Source organism: Buceros rhinoceros, unplaced genomic scaffold (assembly GCF_000710305.1).
Source record: "Buceros rhinoceros silvestris isolate BGI_N320 unplaced genomic scaffold, ASM71030v1 scaffold2974, whole genome shotgun sequence".
NCBI classification, from domain to species: Eukaryota; Metazoa; Chordata; class Aves; order Bucerotiformes; family Bucerotidae; genus Buceros; species Buceros rhinoceros.
The window spans coordinates 3,482-19,537 of record NW_010407479.1 but is presented as its reverse complement, the minus strand read 5'-3'; the positions used below and the strand labels follow the sequence as shown (position 1 = coordinate 19,537).

The window sequence follows — 16,056 nt, the reverse complement described above, 5'->3', positions numbered from 1 at the left end:
CCCCTCTGCTCTTGCTCTTCTTTCCTTTCCACCAGCACAGGCAGGGACAGAGCTGGCAAACAGCAAAGCACAGATAACCTGAGAGCTGTAGGCACCCTGTAGACAATTCCTAGCCCCGGAGGTCTCAGGGCTCCCATGGGCCACAGACAGCTCTTTCTAGGACACGTGAGTTTGCTCCTTCTCCCACACATCCCCTCTCCCACCAATAGCTCTAAGGGTGAAGGTGGGAGTGTACAGCCAGATGGAGTTGCAGATAGTAGATGAATTGGCATAAGACTGTGTACCTGACCTTCAAGCGCTCATGAAACATTGACGATGCTTAATATAACTCAACAGCAGGGCCTGCTCCTGGAAAGAGTCCCTCTCCAAAAAAGTGACCTTATAGGAGGGCACCGACATGCCCCACATCTCTCCCCTCCTCTAAGCTCTGGCCCCAAGCAGCACCCATAGCCAACACTATTTCCCACCTGCACTGCCCCTTCAGCAGCCTGGGTCACATGTGGTCCCTCTGAGATGGGACACACACCCAAAGAGAAATAGGCTGTTCCTGAGGTGTATCTCGTGCTCTGCCCTGCCTCTGCTGGCACCCTGCACAGGCAGCTGACCCCACGTCACCAAGCATCACCTCCATCCCCAGACCTTGGGCAGATGCAGGGTGCAGAGCCCATCCCCTCTCCAAAGGGTCCCCCTGCCATGGCTTCAGACCCCATCTGCCTCCCATCACTTCCCCATCACTCTGCCAAGGTCCTTAAAAATCTCTCTCTGCCCCATCCTCCCTGCTGGTGGCATTTATCCCAAACCGTGGCAGCAGAGGAGCTGCGGGCAAGCCTGCGGGACACCCCAGTGGTGGCCTTCTTCCCTGGTACATCCCCTACGCCCAGGCAATGGCTCGGCTGCCTGGTTGCAGTGTGTGCCGAGGAAAATCCATGCAGCTGTGTCCCAAGGAGAGGGTGAACTGAAGGCCAGGCTCTTCCAAGGGGAACGAAACCAGGGTGATATCCAGGCTTGCCTCTGAGCAGCAGCCCCAGGAGAGCTGGCTGGAAGCCTTCGTGAGCACGAGCTTCAGAGCTCGTGGTGGAAAACGAGGAGTTTCACCATTTTGTGGCAGTGTACAGCCCGCTGCTGGCTGCCGCCCCGGCCAGCCCTGGCACCTCCCACACCTGCACACAGACAAAGCCAAAGCCTTGTTGAAGGGAACAAGGAGAGGGAGACAGATGGTCCCTGGCAGGAAGACATCAGCCCGGCTTCGGGTCATTGATGTCGTCCCTAAGGTGTTACTCTGCATCTCGTATTCTCCCCTTCCATTTGCTCTGCTCCTTCCCCTCCATTAGCTCCCTTGCACAAAGCCCTTCACATCTTCCCTGTGCCCTGGGAGGGAGGGCAGTGGGTGTCTCTCCCACGCTCACAAGGGGATCCATGCTGCCGAATTGCATCCCGGACACTGAGTCCCTCCCGTGCTGCTCGCTGAGACGCTGCTCTGCACGCACACTCGCACGTGGGCAGCCAGCTCGGGCATCCCAAAGGATCGACCTGCTGGGGGTGAAGCTGCAGAAACCAGCTCATGGGGAAACTCAGGGATAGTCTTAAAATAGTAAGAGGCAGAGAGACACAGCGATCGGATGGCAGCTCCAACATGAATGCTTCATTTCCAGCAGAGGAAATGAAGACCTGAAACTCACAGAGCTGGGACTCACTCCAGCCAGGGAGGGGCATCTGCCATGCCCCGCAGCCAGCACTGCCCTGCCTTGAGCGGATGGGGGGGTTGAAGAAGCCACGTGCCCTCAGGAGGGTATGCCATGCCCCAGCCATCTGCCCGTATGGCAGGATGGCAGCAGCAAGCCATTAATTTGGCCCATTTCAGCTCTCCAGGGTGTTTTTCTTGGTGCCACAACACTGTTTCGCATGCAAGATGAGGTGTTTTGCCACCAGACACAAGGTCATCCTGACCCCTGCCAAACAGCCCCTCTGTTTGTCTTCCCCCAGGACATTTAGCTAATGCCAGCACAGATCTGATGAAGCTGGACCACGAAGAGGAGCCACAGCTCTCCGAGCCCTACCTCTCCAAGCAGAAGAAGCTTATGGTAAGTGGGACAAAACCACACACATCTCTGGTGATGGGGAGATGTGACCCATGGACCTGCCATGGGCACCTGGTGTCTCATGTCCTCACGCAGTAGCAGGGACACGTGTCTGTCCATCCATCTATCCGTCCATCCATCCATCCATCCATCCATGCATCCATCCTCAATCCTAAGTCCGCTCTCCACCCAGGCCAAGATCCTGGAGCATGACAACGTGAACTACTTGAAGAAGATCCTTGGTGAATTAGGGATGGTGCTAGACCAGATCGAAGCCGAGCTGGAGAAGAGGAAACTGGAGTACCAAGGTAGGTGCTGGGCTGTGTTTATGGGATGTTTTTCCACATGAGGCTGAGGTGCAACACCAAGAACAGACAACAGCTTTGTACCTGATGAATATCCCCCATGGGACAATCACCAGTGGGGCTGGGCCCCTGGGCTTTTGCACCAAAAGGAGAACAGACCAAGTATAGCACAGGGCTGAGGACATGTCCTGCAGCCAACCCAACCCCCCAGCCCTGGCAAGCGCAGGCAGGGAAACCTGAGGGGAATCTGAGGGACCCTGGAGGGGTGGGAGCCTTTTACAGGACCTGCGTCAGACACCAGCAGGTGGGAGAGAGTGACACCAGCCATCCCCAACATCAAATAGCTGCTGCTGGGTGCCTGCCGAGAGCCACCCCGGTGCCCTGGCAGACAGGGATGCATGGGCACAGCTGGGCATCGCTTGTCCTGCCATCACCCCAGGATGATGCTGTCATCCTCCCATCCCCACTGCTGGCAGGACTCGAAACCCCAGCCCAGGGACGGCTGGTAGCCGCCAGCATTGGGTGCCAGGTCCAGAGCAGAGCCCAGATACAGTTAATGAGGGGATGGCCCCACAGCTGCCCCTGCCCTTGGGGATGGCCTCGGCCAAGGGGAGCCCTGCGTCACACTCAGAGCCACACTAAAGGGCCCTCAGAGGTGCCAAGGTCACACCCTGCAAGGCAGGGGTTGGAGATTTGCTGAGAGCTCTGATGCTTTCACAGCGGCACCCTGCATTGCCCTAATTGCCTCCAGGGAACACCCTCATTAACTGATCTGGGATAGCTCAGCAGAGTTCAGCCTAATGAGGTGCCCTCAGAGGATGTCCTGGGTGCCTGGAGCGGAGGGGTGGCTGCTCCACCAGCATCTGGATGCTCCACTGCTTTCGGTCCTCGCATGCTGCTCCTGCTCTCTGCTCTGGGCCCCCAAACTCCCTGCAATGTGCCCAAGCCAGGCCAGGATCTCAGCAGCGGGCACAAGCACCAGCCCTTTGGCAACGTCCCAGGAGCCGCAGTGCAGCAGCTCTCCTCCCACGCAGCCCAGGCTGCCAGCCAGACGTGCAGCGGTGCAGGCAGGGCAGGATGGGCAGGAGGAGGGTGGGAGATGCTGCAGGAGCACAGGGCGACCCCCTGCCACAGGTCCCCCATTTGGCTAGGACAAGCTGGTCCAAGCTGGGGCTGCTGTGGATGTGAAGGGAACGAGTTGCCTTTGCCCGGGTTCTCCCAGCTTGGTGCTGGGGAGGGATGCAAAGGGCTGGGGCACCCCACAGCCAGGTCCAGCTCTCAGCAGTGGGTGCAAGCCCAGAGCCAGGAGGGAGAGCACCGTATCACGGCTCTCTCCCAGAGTCACCATGCTCAGGTGTGCTTTCTCCTTCACCCACAGCGGTGCCTGGGAGCCAGGCAGCCACCCCAGCCCCGCTTCCCTTACCTCTGAGCCGAAGCATCCTCAGGGTCCCCGCGGCACCCAGGAGACTCTGGCTGCAGCACCCCCACAATTCATTAGTCACTGAAAACATTTATTGACTAATTAGGCACAGGCAATCTGTCCACTTGGGCTGTGCCTCCAGCAGGATTAGGCGGGCTGCCAAGCGGCCACAAACGAGGGCTCTAACTACCAGTAATTCCCTTGGCCGAGCTCTGCAGCACCAGTGCCTGCACAGGGGTGCGATAAAGGTGCCTCTCTCCTGCCCCGATACTAACAGCCACAGGGCAGGGGGAGAGCCCCGCAATGAAGGGTTGGTGCAAAGCCGGGGGCTCAGGCTGGATGGGGGCAGGCTTTGTGCCTCTCCTGCTGTTCTTCCTTACCTGCACCTCCCTTCACCTGCCTTAGCTCCGTTCCAGCCCTGCTCCTCAGCTTCGAAAGGGCACCCGGGAATGTCTAATGCTATCCTGGCCTGAACCTGCTTCTTCCAGCCTAACAACAGCTTGGTTTATTTCTGGACACCTCTCTGATGAGTTACTTCCAGCATCACTGTTACCAGGGGCTGTCAGCGCTGTGGTGTCCTCCCTCGTGCCCAGTACTCGCACCGAGCTCTGCCTCCCGTGCAAACCTTGGCACAGACATGCTGCCAGTTTTGGTGTCCTGGAGCAGGGTCTCCAGGGCAGGAGAGGGGGCAGAGGCAGGACCTCCCCGACAGCACACAGTGAGAGCAGCCAGGCCAAGCCAGCAAATGGTTTTGATTCCTGAGGATTTCTCACACCCCTAAAATAGGACAAGTTAACGTGACCTCCTGAAACAGCTGCCAGTACAGCCCAGGACAATTGCGGCTGCTGTCCCCCAGCACTAGCACCACAGAAGGGGTCACTGCATCACATCTACCCTCAAGGGGGCCGAGGGGCCCTTTTGCAGGGACCTCCTGGGTACAGGAGGATGCCATGTCCTGCTGCTCCCGACTTGGGAGAGGGGTCGCAGAGGTTTGCAGACAGTGATTTGTGTCTTCACATGGGCTACAAATGATCGTATCGTATTCCCTGCGTATTCCTCCAGCACACAGCCTGGTAGATGGGGTCTGATCTCCTGGGACACCAGAGAGCTGAGAAAAACCACCCCAGGTCCAAAGCAGATGCTCCTGCTTTCATGGATCTTTGGAGCAAGCCTTTAGGTGCTCACCCCAGGGTTTCTTCTTACCCTACCTGCTCTGTCGCTTCTCTCTCCAGGGCAGAAGTGTGAACTTTGGCTCTGCGGATGCGTCTTTACTCTGGCCGACGTCTTGTTAGGAGCCACCCTGCACCGCCTCAAGTTTCTGGGACTCTCTAAGAAATACTGGGAAGATGGCAGCAGACCTAACCTACAGTCCTTCTTCGACAGGATACAAAAACGCTTCGCCTTCAGGAAAGTTTTGGGAGATATACATACCACGCTCCTCTCCGCAGTGGTACCCAATGCCTTCAGGCTGGTCAAGCGGAAACCTCCCTCCTTCTTCGGAGCCTCCTTCCTGATGGGATCTCTAGGGGGAATGGGATATTTTGCTTATTGGTACTTAAAGAAAAAATACATCTAGTGCTGGCTGCTTGGTGTGTAGTTTGGTGTCTCTGTGCTGTGTGAAATTATGATGAAGCCTCAGTAACTGTAATGAAATTTGAAGCAAGGTAATGAATAATTATGTTGTTTAATGTAACATTCCATAGTCTAGAAGTAGAAATGTATACAAGGAAATAGACAACAACAACAAAAAAATGCGTCAACTTGTAAATGCCTTTTTTAGGTTTCAGTATTCAACTCCAGCGAGAGGCTCAGGGGTTCCCGGGCTCAGCCATGGCCACCGGGAAGCGAAATGCGTCAACTTGTAAATGCCTTTTTTAGGTTTCAGTATTCAACTCCAGCGAGAGGCTCAGGGTTCCCGGGGCTCAGCCATGGCCACCGGGAAGCGACACCGCCTCCAGCACCGGCCAGCTCCCGTGGGAGAGATGGGAACCCCGGGAAGTTTCCCAGTGCTCACGTTAACTAATGGGACTCGGGTACTCGGCCCTGTTCGTTTGTGTTTCCAAGTTGTTCACTGGCCATATTTCACACCTGCAGGTGGTGGGGACTTTCTTCTTCTAGAAGGTGTCGTGCTCAGAGGCTTTCCTGGGAGCAGGGTGCAGCAGCTGGTCACAGTCGAGGTGGATTTGCGTTCTTAAAGCCTCCATTTTTTAAATTATTTTCATTAAAAGGAATACTTTTTATTGAGCTGCTCTTAGAATGTATCCACTTTCTACGTCTGGTTTTGGTGGGCTTTTTTTTAAAGAATTTAATGTCTGTCTGTAACTGCCGCACTTTTTTCCCGAGATAAATCATTTTGACTTCCATCCTGAATTCTGGCACATGAAGGAGATTATTGTTTTAAGCCTTTTGGCTCTCTCTCTTGAGTTTTCCTTCATGGATTTGCAAAGCGTCTTTCACCGACTGAGCGTATCCGGACTCTGAAAAAGTACGACCATTTTCAGAACTTTTCAGCCCTGTCCTGAAGGCACTTTGACTTTCCCTTCCATCGGGGGCTCTTTTCTGTCGTTTCCTCGCCGTGTGTTTTCTTAGAGACACTTTGCACAGAATCACGTTGATGACTTTCTTGTGCCTTTTGCATGTTGGAAAGAATAACGGGCCTCACTGCTACTCGTGCTTTGGAAACCGAGATCCTCAATAAACCATATGGGAGGAGTAACCGCTTCACATTTCTAAATGTGTTCAACAGCCTTCTGGTCTTATTTCACCGCGGGCCCACGGGCAGAGGGATGCGCAGGTGGCTTGTTCTTATGTACCGTGCTGGTATAAAACTCCCGTGGAAACATAGGTATTCCTCTCCCCCAGCTCATCTCTGTAAGGGCTCAGCCTGCCAGGATCTCTGCTGGCTGGTTTTCCGAGCACTCCAGTGATCCCTAGTGAGTCAAGCTGCATCTCTAGGCTTGGCAACGTATGCCAAGTGTGGCTGAAGCGACATGAATTGCATTTGCCTCTGAATCAAAAATTAGCTTTATGTATTTGAGAGCAGCAGGATTTCCCAGAGCTTTGGTTCTTGACACAACCTGGCAGCCACGGAACTGTCAACACTTAGCAGGAATTACAAGGGATGAGCACAGAGCCATTAGACCAGGCAAAATGCGCAGATTGATGCCGTGCTGGTCACAATTGCGTAGGCTGGTCTGACATGCTTCCAGCATACGACGACCTGCAACGGTGCTGTGTTACCCGTGTTACCCCCCAGTGATTAGAGCCACGCTTAAAACTGGGGCGTGAGACCCCCAATCCACCACCTGCGCACGCAGACCAGGCACCTGCAGCCACAGCTGCTGAGCGAAACGGGGCAGACAAACACCCCCCAAATACAATTATGTGTTTGCTTCATGGTACCAATGACTGTGGAGAAAATAGTTATTTCATCCTTCTTGAAGAGGGTCCCTGAGGTCATCACTGAATCTGGAAGGTGTAAGAACACGCACAACGACCCATGGTTCATCTGGTCTGGTAGCTGATACTAAATTCCCCCCAGGCAGGTAAAGACACACCGACATGGAACCATGATCAGAATGTCTTCCTTCTACCTTTGTCCTACACACATGTTTCCTGCTGATCTCCGAAAGCTGGTGCAAGGCACATGCCAGGTGTAGGAAGGAATATCAATGGGGGTACAAGGCCAGGAAATCCAGGGAGAACGAGAGCAAATACCAGTGCAGTTCTAGCTCGAGCATGAGGCAGAAGGAAGCTGCTTACCCAGACTGCTGCCGGTTACATTGCTCCTCCTCTTGCTTTCTTAACCCAAAGAATAAATTTTAAATCATGGAGCTAAACAGAACTGTAAACACCGGAGAAAGGAGGCACGTGTTTCGCTTTGTTTTGGAGCACACTGTTAAAATACAACTGCTATAAGGAAGCCAGACAGAGCCAGCGGCTGGAACAAGGCACGGGCCAGTTTGGACCAACACGCGAGAAGGTGTCAGTCATGTTGCTTCAGGGGCTGGGGGAAGCCACAGATGCTGTAGTGGTGAGTTCTGTACAGGCTCTCAGCTAGGAGTGTTCATGAACAAGCCTTTGTTTTGGAGGAAATTTTAAAAAAGCAAAGCCCAGCGAGGACAGTGCCTTTCCCCATCGCTGAGCCTTGTTTCCCTGCCGTGGTAATGAAAAAATACCAGGGCTTCGCTCCAGGGAAAAGCAATCCGTGAGAGCGATAAAAGAATTACTGTGACAGGCAGAGGCTGGATTGATGTTCAAGCCCACGATGAAATGAAGCAGGAGATGGATGTCACCACCCCGATCGATCCAGATTAGCCAGTCACTAGAAGCAGCTCAGTGGAGATTACTGGCTGCCATCATAAGAAACTGCTCTCGCTCTAGCCGATGCGAGCCTAAGCAGACTTTTCCTGCTCTAGTTCCACCTGAAAAGGGAGATCGCTGCAGCACGTGGCCGTAAGCCAGGCACTGGCCTGACATTCGCTGCCCAAGGCACTTTCTGTACACAAAAATACAAAAATGACAGCAAAAATCTGTTTTGTCACTCCAGGACTTGATGCTTTGCTCTCTGCAAAGTGTGGGGGCTAACAGCAGCACCCAGGGAGTAAGGCTGGAGGCTGAGGCACCTCAGAGATATGATTTGGGACCCCTTACCACCTGCTGCTGAGCAATTCTGCCACAACGCCAACGCTGGAGCACTGCTGCGGCTGCACTAGACAGAGGGCACAGCTTGTGCTGTACCGTGCACACAACACCTGATCCAACCCCAGCTCGGGTCCTTCGTAGGCTTTACCCTACATAGACTTACTCACCCAAGCAAATTTTTGTCTTTTGGAATCTCTGTGGTTTAGAGGCAAATGTGCTCTTAGCCACCTTAGGGCCTTAAAATCTCTATCTGTGCTGAAATGTGGAACTTCTAGTTGGCAGAGAGAAGAAAATCAGGGACTACTGGTTAAGTCCAAGCCCTTTCAGTGGAACTGGAGCTCCGGGACGCCGAGCGAGCCCACAAGGAGCAATCGCTCCCTGCTCCCTTCACAAGCCTCCCATTTAACAGGCTCCCAGTGGTCAGGTTTGTAGAGCTACAGCTTCTGAAATCTTTTTACACTCTCCGGTTTTGCTCAAAGGGCTCAATTACAAAGACTGAAGATGAACATGTCAGTCTCCCAGCTGGCTGGCAGCTTCCTCCTTTGCCTGTCAAGGGATGGAGAAAACCTCTCCATGCAGAATGGATTTCAAAACCAAGCTTGCCAGAGGACAGGGATCACACCACAGAGCCTGCTACAAGTTGCCAAAGAAACTGAGGTCAAGGGGTGCCTAAGAATAACCAGTGACCATCTTGTGGCTCTTGCAGAAATTAATCGCCAATTTTCCTGTTTCTGAATGAAAAAGCCAACCCTACCACTCAGCTCAGTTGCAGTATCAGGGCTGAAGAGGAAAGAGGGACGGTGTAAGAGCTGCTCCTTCATACGAGAAGAAACTTTCATTCCACTTTGAAAATAAAGGAAAGATTTCCCCACAAGAGAACAGCAAACAGAAAACATTGCAGCTTGAAGACATGCCACATCAGGGTGCGTTTGGTGGCATTCGCTGCTGTCCTTAAGATCAAAGCCAGAACCACCCCGACTGCATCCACAATGACAGCAACTGAATCTCTCAGGTTCCTGAGGGTTATACGGGATTAAAATAATACAGGATAATATGGTAATAGTACTTTGAGATGGCCAGGGATAATATAAAATATGATAATAGGGATTAAAACCTAAATAACCAAAGAACCGGGAAATAACGAGAGTCTAAGAGCTAACTACTGTAACTCCATGCCTGCAGTGACCTGCAGCACAGCAGAGGGTAGCAGGGTAATTTCACATCTGTCCATGGCATCAGCAAAAGCTGTTCTTACTACACAAGTCTGTAGAAAAGCGATTTTGACCTTGGCAGGTGTAAAAGAATTCATCATAAGCTTTAAACTTCTTACTGTTGCAACATTAGAGAACAGAATATTGTTTTAGTTATTGATACAGGTGTGTAAAACAAAAGCTGCTCACTTATCCTTGTACAGTCCTTACCAGGGCTGGCCTAAATCCCAGTCAAGCTGAATCAACAGAAAATTGCCTATATTCAAAGGTTAGATCATTGATTAACTTAGAACAGATGAATTATAATAGAACAACTCAAGTTTTCCTAGAATTTTGGAGGTGATCCTCATCCCGTGACCCAAGCAACCGAGGACCAAGGCAACCAGGACGGACTTGAAATGAAGAATAGGAGATTTGCTGAAACAAAGGAATTGAATAGACTTTTTGATCAATGAAGAACTGAGGATCTATGGAAAACACCCAGGAGTTTACCTAGTTACGTAACATTAGAAAAGAAATCTCTATATACTAAGAACGTGCGCTGTGTCCTTTGCCACTCACGGAGGTGATGGCCCAGTGCTGAGTTGCTGAATAGTGCAAGCCTAGAGTTACCCACGAGATTGATGAAACTCTCTAACAGCAGGACAGAATAAAGTCCCCAGTCCACGCTCAGCAGGCTGTGGCCGGAGATAAGTTCAAACCCCCAGGTAGGAATGGGGGGGATGAAAACAGCTGCAGAAAGCACGTGGTGAACAGGATGCCCAAGTGTGGGCTCAGGCATCAGATCAAGCCATTCCTAACGCTGTTTCAAGCAGCGGAGAAAACACACCGGAACTTGTATGCTCAGGGAAAGCACATTCATGACAACAATATTTCCTGCTTTTTCCCCTCATGATGATTTCCAAACGTGCCCAAATGACGTATTTACTATTGCTGTCTTTCAGTCTCCACTTTACACACTTTCCTCTGAAGGATTAAACAGCGAGCAATCAGTCTGCTCTACACACCTCCCAGTGAAAGACAGGAAGAATACCACACGTGCCGTGAATAATTTAGATGAAGAATTGCTTTGTCAGAACACGAATGTCTATCATGCAGCTGCGGTGAAGGTGAGCAGGGGCTGCAGACTGCAGCAACCTGTGAGCTGCAGGCCAAGGCTCTACCCGCAGACGGCAGATGATGCCGTTGCCAAAGCAGATTATTTCTACTTTGATGCTCTTCAGCACCAAAGTCGCATGGATGAGCCAAGTGCCAACCTCCACCCACTCCTCAGGAGCTCACAGTAGTTTTTTCTTCCTTCTTGCCTTTCTCCTCTGCACAATGATCTACTTTTGGCTCTCTTTTCTTTATCCCTCTCTACCACCCTACCCCTTTCCTCTCTCCTGGTTTTCCCCTGATTTCACTCTGCCACAGACAGCTGGGGATGCGTGACCATTTTCAGAGACATTTCTGCTGTCAGGAGCCTGCGGGTTGTGAGGTTCTGCATCAGGGGACACGGCAACTCCCATCCACCTTCGGCGAAAGAACAGCTAAGAAACGAGGGAGATATAGTCTTGCTGAAAAGCTCCTAACGAACAGCACAGCCCAATGACAACTCTGGAAGCCTTTCTTTAAAAATAACACATCCATCCCCCTACTTGCACCGCCTCTTGCTTCAGCCCTTTCCTGCCAGTGCCTCATCTCTCCAGCGACCTAAATCCTTTTTAGCTCCAAGAGACATATCCAAATAAAGCTTCTTTGCAATCAGAATGGAGTGTAACCAGGTCCGAGGGTGTGCACGGATGCTGCAGGCACTTCTTGACACAGAACTGAGGACTGTGCATAGTTAAGTGCTGTTTCGCACAGGCTCTGTACATCACAAGGTCACGTCACTTCACTGCCAGCCTCTTGGAACAGTCTTCTATTTTCGCTTACCAAAAGCAATTCCTTTCTATGCCGTGCCCTTGGAGCCAGCCACTACAGAACAACAACAGGGAGGATTCTTGGCTGCCAGCAAAAAACCCCCTCACCGAACCAACCCCCAAACCAAACCCCCAGAGAACAAAATAAAACAAACAAACAAACAAAAAAATACATCCTGGCATATTTTTTCTTCTTAATGTCCAAGTCATGACAACCAACAGAAAAAGAAATTCTTCTCTATCACTCCCACTCCTCTAAACACCAAATCAGTCAGATCAGGCTATGGCAAAACCGGAGGAACAGTGCTCCGTGCCGGCAAGGGCTGGGGTCTAGGATAACACTATACCAAGCACACCTTAAGTCTGCACTCGCTTCCAGCCCTGGCACAACACACAGCGCAGCCCCGGAGTGCCGTTCCCAATCGGCACAATCCTCCTGGTTTTGGGATGCGACAATTCACACATTTAGACACAAGGCTAACAGGGTTCGCGTGCTTCCTATCATCTTCATTTTCCATCAGTTTTGCACGGCTTTCTCCATCACAGGCAGCTATTTTGAGCGACAACCTCTGAGGCTGAATTTTCTCCAGCAGTGAGTCACGACGTTAAGCCAGTCACTGACGGAGCCACGCTGTGGGCAGCCTCCTGGCACTGCTCCTCTCCCCAGTCTCCACAAGACAGGGGAGGCTCCGCAGAACAGAGGCAGCAGAGGATTCAGGGAAGACATTTCAGAACTGACATTTACATTGAGGAGGTGCCTATTTATTGCTCTGACATCAACCACGTTTCACACAGATGAAATGCATTAAGTTACACGATTGCAGGAATACAACCTGAAACTCCAAATGAATCCAGACCAGACATGGAAAAGGCTTCAGAGATGCAAGGCAAAAAATAATCATCATTTGTATTTACTTTTGTTCCACGTTCTCCTTTCACCAGCGTTACACCTCTGGGGAGACTCACAGCACAACTGCACTTCTCCTATGCTACAAAAAAAAGCGTACAAAAAAAGGGTACAAAAGAAGTGCAGTTGAGAAAGGGCATTTTTCCGAGTGCTGCTTTCCCTCAATACTCAACTGTCCCCAAAGGCTAGTAAAGCTCTTCAGCTACTGCGTTATTTTCTGCACCATGAGAGTTCCAAAGCTTTCCAGAGAAGTTATTCAGCTTGTTACAAGGTACGTGGCATTGCCTGTTTTGTGATAGACCAAGGGCAGCTTACAAATAATCTCTCAGATTAAGTATTACCACAGAACAACTGCAATTTTAGGACTGCACCCAATCCCGACAGCCATTTCTGCTTTTCCAGCCTGTGCCCTCTATGTTCTCACTGCATACTTTAAGTACTAAGGTACCCATCCCACATTCAAATTAACTAATAATCTCCTACTGAAGACGTGGGTAAAACAAATCTTTACAAACATGCTGCTTGCTCCCCAAGAGAAGGCCAGAGCTAATGCTACCGATGCACCGAGCACCACCGTCACGCCACCTTCTCTTTCCTTCCATGAGTTCAAGCACATTGGGTGTAGTTCTGCTTCAACAAATGAAGCACCATAACAGACCAACTACTTTTAACAATGGTTAATTACAAGCTCAGAGTTTTTGGTAGCATTAATTACATTCATCTCAAGCTTTGTCAAAATACTTAAGGGAAAACAAAATACAGAGAGAGAGAGAGATATTGAAAACACTAATCTGTGCTCCAGGAGGCAAGATGAAGCTATGAAAAGAAATAAATCCCAAGAAACAGGATCCTGAGTGAGCAGAGATAACCACAGGCTGATCAAAGCGAGGAGCTGGAGAAGGCTGATTGCAGAGAAGCAGCAGGGATCTACTTTGAGCTTCAGTGGAAAACACCCCAGGTATTATTTCACTTGGAGAAGTGACCATAGACTTGTATTCACAGCTAAAGCCTGATTCTCCCCAAACCTTTAATACATCCCAGCAGCCCCTACAGTTTTTCCACTGAAGTGCACCACAGGGCATAATGGGGCGCTTCTCACCTTGCCACCCACTGCCAGACCCCCAACCGAGGAGGGGACTCCTTGAGCAGCCGCCTTCAGCACCAGCAAAGCACTCACGGAACAAGTCTGCTTTGGACAAAGACATTGAGGAAGAATCAACCCCCAGTTCAGATCTGTTTGAAGTCTGATCTTAGTAAAGATCTAAACTTTCCTGCTTGCCTCATCTTGCCTCCAGTGGTGCAAACATCTGGAAGAGTCCCAGGTAAGTGAAGAGCGAAATGAATCCTAATCCTCCCACTGTGTTCTAGCCGAGTCCCTTCCTTGCTGGGCCCAGCAGAGGAAAGTGTTCAAGGCACCAAGACCAAGAGCTGCCTCGGCCACATCAATCAGGCCAAATGTTGCTTTCAGGTAAATGCTGCTTTTACGAGCATGACAGAGCCCACAAACAGGCTACACAAACGCAGGCAATAAAAAAATCACCAAACAAATGCTGAGATAAGTAACACGCTAGTAAGGTGCTGGAGACAAAACTCCCTAGACACAGACAACTCTGCAGGAACAGGAGGAATACTTTAATGCAGAAAAGCAAAACATAAAAGGAGAAACACCACAGGTTCCTTGTGATTACAGTTGCTGTCTTTTGGAATTCACTACAAAAGATGAAAATTTATCTTTAAAATGTTACACTTTAAAAACAACACGAAACAACCTAATAATACCTGTTGGCAGGCGATTTGTGCCTTTGGCACAGGACATCAGACCCAGCAACTCGCAGTGCTGCTGCTCTTCAGCTGCAAATCTGTCAGAGAGAGGCCACATTTTTTTTTAAGGGTAAAATGTATTTGGGAGAGAGAGGGAAGTCAGAAAAAGGTGATGGCAAACATGGGAGTGTAAGATTTGCAACCTTTAGTCACCAGTTCAAGCGCAAGGAAGCAAAGACTTGGCTGAAATAGTGTCAAAAGCACAAAGGAGAGATCTGGAGCAGAAGGGAACTGTCTAAGCCAGCAGCTGGCACGCGGTCTCCAGGAACTGAGACACACATTCACCACAATCTCCAAACTCGTTACAGCCCAGGGGAACTCTCCCATCATTTCAATGGATTAGGCTTTCACTTTATACCCTTTTATACACCTCTGAGACCCTGTGCTGTATTAACCATCCAGATACCGCAGAATTCGATCGCGCATCTCAGTAGTCACAAAAGCACCGGGAAGCTGGATCACCCAGGGAAGTGAGGAGCAGCAGCGCTGTCTTTACAGACATCAGAAACAGATTCTCAAAAGAAACAAACACATATAATTTTCAAGAGTTTTTCTTACATTCTTTAACTAAAAATTTTGAGAATAACTGTATCCCACATTATTCCCCTAATAAAAAGTTTGTATGACACTGGTTAGAAATGGAGAGAAATATCCACATAGTGATTGCACAAAACATTTGTGAAATAGAACATTTTTAAGCAAGTCAGTTGGCTTAAATAAATAGCATTTTCCTGTTCCAAGGCTTTGTCTCTATAGGAAAGTTACATAAAGAGAACCTGAAATAGAAACTTAAATTTAATCAAATTAATTAGAAAACCTTCTGGGTATATAATCCTTTTTCATAGTGAAAGAGGCTTGCGGTCTAGCTTACTCTGTTGAGAGCAGCCTTACAGTACATCAAAAGAATGCCTGCAAACGAATTTGCATTGTTTAAACAAATTTAGTTAAACCAAATATGAGTTAATCAGTGCAAGTTTTTCAAAGAGTTGGCTTCAAAAGGCAATTTAATGCAAAAACAAAAGGAGGAACTTGACAGAAAATACATAACCTCCTGAAACAGCTTCCGAGAGATGATTTGTACTTTCTCAGGGCACACAGCTCTCGCTTGCCACTGAATTCAGTGGGAAGTTGGGTGATTTCAGCCCTCCTCAGAGGCAAACCACAAGCGTGGAGCTAACTCTGCTGTATTTAATGCCACTGCCTTGCTGGAAGAGAGCTGTTGAGATGGCAAAAAGAAACGTGCCCTGATTAGGCCACAGTGCATCATACCCTGTATTACCAAAATAATCTCCCTGGAGTCAGACACTGTGGATGGATCGCGTCCACTCCCAGAGCAGTGGACACCCTCCACAGCCTGGCCTGTGCTGCCTCGCTCATCACTGCCACTGCCAAACACGTTCTGTGCCACTTCATCATGAATAAGCCTCTCTGAAACAACAAAAAGCTTTTCAAGATAAAAACTCTGCTAAATGTCTGATTGATATGAAGAATAAACCCATCCCACCTCACACCTATTCATTATACAATAATAGTGTTTTATTCAGTAGCGAGTTTCCAGCCACATCAAAGTGGCCACAGCTTTATGTGCAATCACAATTAAGCAGCTTATTGATATCGTTGGATAAGGAAGAATAAATACCACTTCAAGCTAGGAAAAACATCGTGTTTCACTCATTAACAAGCAGACTAATTGGGAGACCGCAGCTTAAGCTGACTTGTTCAGAACACCAGAATTTCACTGTTCTTTCAGAAGAAATGTACCACAAAGC

General features: G+C 49.9%; 1 protein-coding gene across 1 annotated transcript in view; it reads left to right on the top strand.

Moving 5' to 3' along the window:
• GDAP1L1 (ganglioside induced differentiation associated protein 1-like 1) overlaps positions 1-5,555 on the top strand; it is a 9,904-nt gene extending 4,349 nt beyond the window's left edge. Inside the window, exons 3-5 of the mRNA XM_010134465.1 lie at positions 1,984-2,081; positions 2,272-2,386; positions 5,036-5,555. Coding sequence (XP_010132767.1) covers positions 1,984-2,081; positions 2,272-2,386; positions 5,036-5,379 — 557 coding nt within the window. The 3' untranslated portion in view covers positions 5,380-5,555. The remainder of the gene's footprint in view (positions 1-1,983; positions 2,082-2,271; positions 2,387-5,035) is intronic.
• The last annotated feature ends 10,501 nt before the right edge of the window (positions 5,556-16,056 follow it).